The sequence below is a fragment of the Ceratina calcarata genome, unplaced genomic scaffold (genome assembly GCF_001652005.2).
Source record: "Ceratina calcarata isolate Rehan_Ccalc_2016 unplaced genomic scaffold, ASM165200v1 scaffold162, whole genome shotgun sequence".
Classification (NCBI taxonomy): Eukaryota; Metazoa; Arthropoda; class Insecta; order Hymenoptera; family Apidae; genus Ceratina; species Ceratina calcarata.
The window spans coordinates 65,310-74,672 of NW_017137498.1; the positions used below are offsets into that span (position 1 = coordinate 65,310).

At 40.4% G+C, this 9,363-nt stretch overlaps 2 protein-coding genes across 2 annotated transcripts; one reads left to right on the forward strand and one right to left on the reverse strand.

The window, feature by feature from the left end:
* Positions 1-17: 17 nt before the first annotated feature.
* LOC113465250 (uncharacterized) lies at positions 18-933 on the forward strand. The gene is made up of 2 exons (XM_026819772.1): positions 18-349; positions 841-933. Exons 1-2 carry the CDS (start codon positions 102-104, stop codon positions 920-922), a joined length of 330 nt encoding a protein of 109 aa, XP_026675573.1. The 5' UTR covers positions 18-101; the 3' UTR covers positions 923-933.
* On the reverse strand, positions 886-9,159 carry LOC108632600 (uncharacterized). The gene is made up of 3 exons (XM_018037276.2): positions 8,887-9,159; positions 2,168-3,398; positions 886-1,858 (listed from the first exon to the last, which is right to left on the reverse strand). Exons 2-3 carry the CDS (start codon positions 3,372-3,374, stop codon positions 1,695-1,697), a joined length of 1,371 nt encoding a protein of 456 aa, XP_017892765.1. The 5' UTR covers positions 3,375-3,398; positions 8,887-9,159; the 3' UTR covers positions 886-1,694.
* Between the last annotated feature and the right edge of the window lie 204 nt (positions 9,160-9,363).

A 9,363-nucleotide genomic window follows, 5' to 3' on the forward strand; every position in this document is an offset into this window, starting at 1 on the left:
GAGATCATAAACGGAATATTACTCGTTTTAAAACAATGTTTTTGGAAAACTACATTGAAAACGTGTTTTCACCCATATAATCGCGTGTAAATACGCGGACTATGTTTTTTCATTCGGTCCCACAAATGAATTCGGCAGATCGATATCTCCTGTCAGATATTCCTTCGTCCCTAACAGCCGAACGCATCTCTTGTCATTGTGTGAATACGTATTCGAGTCTGGACTCCCCTAATTTGTGCTCTGTCAACGACCGCGTCAAAGAGAGTCCTGTCGATGATACAACGTACAGACAGAAGACAAAACTGGAAAGCAGTATAGCGATCCACGAAGAAGAGACCGACCCTTGCATGTAAGTTTATTAGTCAAATAATGTTGGGAAGTCAACGCAGAAGAGAGTACGGCCGTGCCCGGATAAATATAATGCTACTATTCTGTTCGTGTTCCATTCACGGATACTTTAGATTATAACGATTGCCAATCGAAGGAAGCGTGTGCTGTAAACCGTGGGTCGTGCCACCCTTACAACTCCTATTTCACTTTGAAAAATTGATTCTAGGCGAAACACGACGAACGCTCAGACTTATTTTCACGTACCCGTAGCTTTAAAATGCGCTGTATGCAACACGTAATTATAAATTATTAGATGAATACTTGAAAATTCAAATCTAATTATTCATTTCCTGATGATATTTGTAAGTAAGCATTATGACGAATATTATTTATCTTATTACGAAGTGAGTTTGATCCCGTCTCGACCCTGTTCAGATTTTGCAACTCACTATTTCTTAATTCAACGTTTTTGTTTTCACGCGTATCTGTAATTTATCTAACTTCTTTCAGCTCTTCTGTTGGGAGGTATCGAACAAAGAGTGTACACATACTTGGTCACGTGATTGAATCGCATTACTTTTATTACGTTTAATATACAGGTTCAGTGACTTCTATTAATACATATAGATACAACTACTACAATATGTACAGCGCATATCACATATATAGTCGAATTCGGAGTTGGATGTTCTTCACCCTCGAGGGATCTTTAAGATCCTCCGTCTCCTCGCTAGAAACCGACCCTTTCGTTTCGGCGTCTTGAATTTAAGTTTGTCTTTTCAAAGAACGACGGACACAACGATGTAAGATATTTGAATGAAAAACTCAGTGTGTCTGGAAAGTGCGTGATTAAATTGTGATATCAAAAAATGTCGTAAGTTAGACGCTGTATTCGATCACACGTCGAGCGTGAATCCATAATCGAGTATCGTTTGGTGTGTTTGACTAGAGTAACGTTTTTATGATTTTACGCAACAAATAGCACCGATGCAGATTCGTGGCTGTTCGTTTTATCTCTAATGTGCAAAATCGTTTTAAACATTAAATTAGAGAAAGGAAATACGAAAATATATTCTGTTCTAGAAACATGAGATGTGCTATGTTTTAATTTATAAAAATACAATAATAACAAGTTGTTAGAAAAATTGCCGAAATTAAAGTGCGTCACAAAAAATAGCACGAAACGAAGGACAGAATTATTAAGTTTATTTCGCAACGTAGAATTGAAAAATTGTTGCCTTTTTCTTTAAACCTCTATATGTATATACGACATAGTCGTATAAAAACCAGCCGAGTTTGTAAGTGTTAGAGCTACATCTATTTATACGGTCAAGAACGAGAAAGAATCGTTCGATTTTTACAAGTTATTCGGTTACTTGCGAAGTCTGCTCGCTCGAGGGATCGCCCTTTGGCTCCTTCACGTAATCCACCACCAACTCCAGTCCTATTAACGCCCGAAGGTCCTTCCTCTCCTCTTCTGGGCACGTAGAACCCGTAGCGATCTCCTCCGGCTTCGGAGATTTCTCGCCTGCATTTTTGAACACGTTGATTAATCGTATATTCTTTCGATTAAAAAATATTAAATACTATGCGCCAATGAGTCGGTTTAAATATTTCCGAAGTCGTGGAATTTTATTCTATTAATCTAATTTTAAGATTTAGAGAGAAATAAGTAAAATAAAGATTCATCTAATTATCCGAATTTATAAACAAGAAAAATCCATAATGCACGTATTTTAGCAATTAATATCGTAGCACGAAGTATCACAAATCTTGTACCAGAGTATAAATTAACACTGAACGATCATGCAACAATAAGGTCGAACATTAAACCCACTGTTATCGACGTCTTTCGAGCTGTCTTCGCTATCGCCGGAAGTAGACATTTCGCTTCTCGACTCTTTCAGGGACTGTCCTATCTCCCTGTACGTCCTGGTGAGCTGTCTCAGGATATAATTGGTACCGTGTGGATTCTCCTCGCTGCTCTTGGACGTGCTAGCCTCGTCCCTCGTCAAATTCAGCGGTCGATTGCTGTTGTATTCCTTCGATTGTGGCACGCTGAAGGCCGAGCAGTGTTTGCCTTTGAACGGCAGCTGCCTTTCGCTGAGCTTCCGGTCCCAGATGTGACCGGATACGCGAAGGTCGATGAAAAAGTGCAACGGATCGATTCCTGGATAGGATTGGGGCATCGGATAAGGTGGATACCAAAGAGGGCTGGGAAGAAATTCCGAGTTTGTCACGTTTCCGGGTAAACCGAATCCCTTGACGCCCGGAAGCATATCACAACCCCTTCCGGGAAGACCGGGAAGGAAATTCCTCGAGAAGTCGAGCTTCTTCTGGTCCGGCATCAACGGCGGTAACTCTTGGTTATTAATCGCGCTTTTCGTGTGATCGTCGTAAATATTCCTGTCGTTGTAATTGCAATTCTTGCGATCGTTCGAGAGCGACTCCTCGGGTTTCACCTTCTGTAATTCGCCAGCGAACAGATTTTCCGGTGGCTGAGCCTGCTCGAAGTGGTGCGGCCGCTCGTCGAAGAAATTCTTGCTCTGCTTGCCGAAATCCGACTTACTGTCGTCCACCGGTTTCATAATGTCGGCCCCGAAATTCGGTTTCTGCTCGAAGTTCCTTATTTTGTTCTCGGGATCGTAGCCATCGCTCTGCTTGCTTCGGTTCTCCAATCGCGCTTCCGCCGGCTGCGGTTGCTGCTGTCCGTGAAAATACTTGTCCGGCGGCTGTTGCTGTTGTTGATGGTGATGATGATGGTGTTGCCTCTCCTTCGTGGTCAATTCTAACGGGCGATCTCGTGCATCTCGCCAAGATCTCTTGCGACGTCTTGGCGCGTTCGTCGTGCTGTTCGTGGACGATACTTCGGTTTTCGCTTGTACGAACGACCGCAACATTTCACTGAAGAAGAAACTGTGCGGCGTTAACGGCACATTGTATAGATATGGAGGAGTCGCTGCCAGCAAGCGGGAAACCAAATCGCCGCCGGAGAGCGAGGCTGGACTCTTCAGCGTCGACGGATCGCCTGTGGTTGTTGTCATGTTCCTGGTCTTTGGAGGTCAACGCTAGACAAATTATTACAAAAGATTAAGAGATTCAATAAGCAAGATTAAAGTGTAAAAGCTAATCTTATTTTATATCAAGAGGCAGCGTTTGTTTGTGTGAAAGTGTTTGATTTAAGTATTTACTACTAAAGCTGGTTAGTAGCTTTCTTATATACTCTAGAGTGTCACAAGGTACATTTATTTGTAAGGCAAACAACGTTATTAGGAGTATACGAGGTGGAAAAAGAGTGAAAATCTCATTTTACGTTTATTTTTTTAACGCAAGAAATTTTTATTCAGCAGCAAAAGGGAGCAAAAACGCACATGCTAATTGTATTAGTATTTCATAATTATATATCCATATACACACATAATTAATAAACTAATATTATCATAAATTAACTTGACCACTAAATTTTCTAGTCTAATTCACAATGTGGTACTGTTGATATTACACACCTATTTTTAGAACCAAACGAATTCGACAAACATTTGATACCTACAATTCCGTCGATTTTTGAAACTTGTGGATATACGCGAATTTCCGAGCCTACAGTTTCCTGCGTAACGATCGAACCCACTAAAGACAGTCGTAGATATGTACAAATCGTCAGAGCGTGAAGGCGAGCTACCATTGTCTTCTGAAATTAATTGAATATCCGTCGCTGTTAGGTCTAAGAACCAGCCAGGCAACGCCTACGGCCAAGTACAAGGGACGAGTAATATCAAGGCTCGCGTCGCATCATCCATTAAGGATTACTAATTTCTGTCGAGTGCACGTTCGGTTTCGCGCGGAACGTCTTGCAAGGAATCCACGAGGAATCCTAGGGAAATCGTTAATGAGAATCCACGACTGCAGGTATTTCAATTAAACTTAGCACTACGCTTGTGTGAACAATCACGGTGGGAACAACTAGTAATTAGTAAGGAAGCGATTCTGAGATCCTACAGATCTCCTTATTTGATATAATTATAACTTTCTTGATCACTTTCAACTGAGAGTTGGACGATCATTTAATTTTCCATACAAATAAATGATATAAGAGTCTAGTTTGATTTATTTAGAAAGTTTTATATATATATATTTAATCTTTATCTATAATATATTCAGATTTATTGATCGTAAAAGCTTAGAAGTCTTTCAGTGTTCATTAATAATACTGAAGATGTATAAACTCGATTAATAATGTAAAAAATGATTGATCCGGATATATTGAAGACAGTTATTATTTCTTATCAACGAAATTACACATTCAACTTGGAATATGCAATGTAAAATTAAACAATGGAATCTCGCGGAACATCCCCATCGCGGTTTGATAAACAGAACGAGCAGAAGAATCGTTAATTCGTATGAATCCGTGAGATTTTCCAAGTCGAGATTCCATGAGATTCTTTCCGTCGACGGAAAAGAGAGACGAGCGTAACTGGGCGTAGAAATCAGAATGGTTGGTCTGTATCCGTGTCCGCGCGCCGAGAAGGGATTGGGTATTGTTTCGGTCCATTGTTTCCCAAACAAACGGCGTCCACGTTGTTTCGTCAGGAGATATTATGTTCAGCCAGACAGGCAGGACGAACAGGAAATGGACTGCTGTCAGTTTTACTCTCCGTGATAAATACCGGCTCTCTCGTAGCAGTCGGTGTCGGTGCACATCGTCGCGTTGCGCGCCTATAATTCCCTCGTCGCGCGTCTCTTCTATCGTTATTCAACATCGAACGATGAGAATCTTTTGATTCCTTTCGAGCATGGAATGGCACGTGATAAATAAATCGCCGATGTGTGTTCGTTTATGGAAAATTTAAATGCGTAAATATGTAAATATAGAATGTTCGTTATATTCAATGAGAATATGCGATACTCGAAATATACAAAATTGACAAAAGATCATCAATTGATCTTTCGTTGCCCTGGTGTGTTTTCAGTTCGAACTAAAGTGCAAAGCTATATTAAAATCTAAAAATGATGTAGTTTTTGTATTTAATAGAACATTCGAATATGGAAGATGGTTGTGATGAACGAACGATGTAAAAGCATCGCGGAAGGTGCGCAAATAGGTACGTGGAGCTCTTTCTGAAGAATCCCCGGGGACGCGAAACGCTTTTTTTCCCCCGTGATGGCTCCGCGGAAGACAATAGCATTTCCATTGCTTACATCGTGGTCTCCTCTTCAAACAGGAAATTTTAAAGCCCGGTCGCTTCATGAAATTCAGTGCGGCCACGGCTGTTTTAACCAAGCTTGAATTACACCGGGAGAGATCTTAAATTTCTAGAACATTAATCGCGAGATCGTCGCGATTATTTTTTATTTCCGTTTCGTTGCCCGTCGGTTAACCGTGTAAAATGTTGTAAAAATTTACGCCAAGAGAGAAAAGCGACGAGACTGCAAATGAAATTTACATCGTCCCCCCCTCCCCGTTTACACTTTATGGATACGTTACAACGTCTTTTCGGTCCCTCATATATAAATCGCATTTCCTCGGAGAAATAAAATGATTCAACGTGCCGCGTACGGTCTCAAGGATGTGTCAATTATTCAAAATGTGAGAATTCCCACTGCGTTGTCTCGTGGTACTTTCATTCTATTACCGTTGCGATATATCTAATATAATATAAAGAAGCAGACACCAGAAAATCTCGGCAGGTACTTGACATTGTCTGCGACGAAATAAATTACCCCCAACCGAGTTCTTCCCTAAAAGTCAATGATAATGCATTTTCACCGTCAACCCTCGTAATATTTTATTTAAGTGTCCTTTAAAAAAAATGCAATATACGTTCTTCCCTTCCCTTAATCCTTCCCGTCTGTAGTCAACCTTTGATTTACATCTACTATAGAATTCTTTAGCGTATATGTATAGAGTCGTAACTTCTTTCCTTTTTTTTAATATACTTGTTTCTCTTCTAGTATGAAGTGGTTAATAAGAAACGTCTAAAAATGATTGAAAATAAGCCCAATGTATCTTGTTTCTTTTTCAGTGTTTCCCTATGTATCTTACAAACTATTTTTACTTGTTGCACACTAGTTTCTAATTTTTAATAGAATCAATATTGAAAGTTGTACAATAAATTACTAATTGTAAGCACAATAATTTTTTCTAGAATAATCGGAGACGTTCTTAGGGCCACTCGATGCCGACGTCGCGACGTTTCCTCACGACGTAGATTCGGTTTCACGCGGCTGGGGAAAGCCGGTTTACGATTCATAAGACAACTCGGTGGATTGAATTAAGCGAGCGGTGCGGCAGCTGCCAGTTCGTTCCCGGTTCTGTCCGCGCACCCACCACGAATCTGCATAATCCCGTTCACGTCGACGATTCTAATTGGCGGATTGTTTCAATCTCTGTCGCCGCGAATATTTGCATTGCTGCTCCTCTCGTTTCGCCCGATCCCACCGTCTCTCTCTCATCTTCCGTCTCTACTTTCCTCGTGCCCATCCCCCGCTGTTCATACGTTCGTCTCTTTTCCTAATTCATTTCCAACACAGCCACCTTCTCCTTGGAACGATTTCCTTTTCACCCCCGTCCTTACACATCTTAATTTCTCGTTTTCTTCCTTCCTTATGTACTTTGGCCGGCTCGTGTACCTTCTGTCTTACCCAACCCCTTTTATCCGTTCTGCCGTTCCCGATGCGTGGTGCACTTTTACTGATTATATTCTATGAACTACTTGCATTTTTATCATCAATCTATTTCTGCAACTGATCCTTTGTCCTCAATTGTAAAAAAGAATCTAATTTTAAACTTGTCAGTTATCTTGCAATTCCAACGTGATCTGCGTTAGCCAACTGAAATCGCAGAATCACAGGTACGATATCCAAAATCCATCTCTTTCAATTATCCTGAAGACAGAGGCGCATTAATGCGCCCTCAACTTGGGCATCCCGGTATTCCCTTAGAGCAACGGCTATCTTTTTACCGACCAAATAAACTTTTTTATTGCGTGCAGACTCCCGACGCGAAACGATCTCACTTTACACAGACAGAAAAAAAATGTCAGTCGCAGTAGGACTCGGTTTTTTTTACGGTCGAACTCTCTGCGTAATTCGAACGTTCCCTCTCTCTATATGTATGCGTATCCATAAAAAAGGAGTAAAAAAAAAAGTATTCACAAAGAAGCGGAACATAGCAAAATGAAATACGTGCGATAAATAAAAGTTCGAATGCGAAATTCTTTCGTTAGCGGGCAAGATTGTACGTGATGGTGAATCGCGCTTTGAAGGAAGTGCCGGGGATTTGAATGCTGTCGAGCGTGTACAAATTACGGTGCAATGGATAACTGTAAAAGATGGTGGCAGAAAGAGAGGATTAATTGGTTCGATGAAATATAACGAGCGAGATTTCGGATTCAGTGAAAAATTGTTCGTCGGAGGAGACAGGTCATCATGTTCAATTGCTTCCCAAAGGCAGCACATTTTGTACATGAGATTTACTTTTAATATTTCGCCTCTTTTCAGTATTAAAATTAAGATAAGTAGACATCGAATTTCTTCAATTCGCAGGTACAGTTTTAGGCAAAGAAATTCTGTATAAAACTGAATTTAATTCAGATGAGTTATGATGAATTCATATTGTATCATGTCATTCCCTATTAATATATTAACAGCAACTAAGATCAAGCATAATAATAAATAGTAATAAATAATAAATAGTAGTAGATTGTGACAATGACTTTTTTAAACAAACTCCAATTAAGTGATTGTTTCGTTATTTAAGTAATTACTGACATGATGGATACTCAATCAATATTAAGTACAGAGGAAAACACGCGGTTACAACCAGGGTCTGCAGACCAATTGGAAAATGAATTATTACTGGAAACACGATACCCTCCGGATACTCATACATGCTAATTTTCAATTAATTCTCTACGTCCATCTTGTTTATTTTACCTTCGGATAATTACTTTATTATTTTTCGTATTGTAAACTAACACGTTTCGAACTCTTTCAACTTTTGTCTCAATGCAACTGGTGTTCCATCAAAAGTGTTTGCAATTCACCGAGTAATTATTAATGTGCAAATTATTTTATGGAACTGTTGTAAAATCAGATCATTTTTATAACAATTTTTATAAATGAATAAAAACTGGAGCTCTTTAGTAAAAAATAAAATTTCTTCATTCTTTACTCTAAATATAATCTTCCAAAACTTCAGTCCTCGTTCAATATAGATAAACTTCGTACATTTCGTATCCGCGTTTAATGCACTTGTCTTGCGTGTACAATTAAGAGGGCGAAGAAGTCGAGAAACAACTGTTTCACCCAATCGATCAAGTGTTTCATGTACCATCAACGTTGAAAAATACTGTTTTTTATTTCTTTTGTAATAAATACTTATTTGACTTCAGTACACTGTATCAATTGTGAGAGAATCACAATTAAAGAGAATTGACACTTTCAATAAAAAAGGTAAAAAAAACGGAAATAGAAACACGAGGATTAATACAAACACAAGGTAACACAAACTTGCTAACACTCTAAAAAAAATCAGAAATTATATATTCGACTCACCTGTACACGGTTGCGGACAGGTTGCGCGTCAGGTATGGTCCTAGTCTGTGATCCAGAGGAGGCGGCTGTGGCGGCAGTTGCGGCGGCGATCTATGGATCCTGACAGCGGTGTCGCGTGCTGCTCGTGCCAGCAAATGAGATAATAATCGGAGGACTCAGTCACTCGTCGTCGGGCACCGTGGCAGCCGTAGCGGCGGCAGGGAAGTTGTTCGGCGGCGGTGCTGAAAGTGGGGGTTGTATTCCATCCCTGGCGACCGTCGACAACGAGTACGCGAGTCACGGGCACGACGGAGAGGAAACGAGAGGTCTGGATGTACGGGGTGAGAGAGGACGAAGAGGAAAGGGTACGAGTGAGCCAGAGAGAGGGAGAGACAGAGAGATCAGAGGGGACGAACAGTAGTAGGAGGAGGGCTGTGTGGAGGCTGAGGGTGGTGGTTTTTGAGATGATCCGGCCAATCTGCGCATCATTTCCCCGAT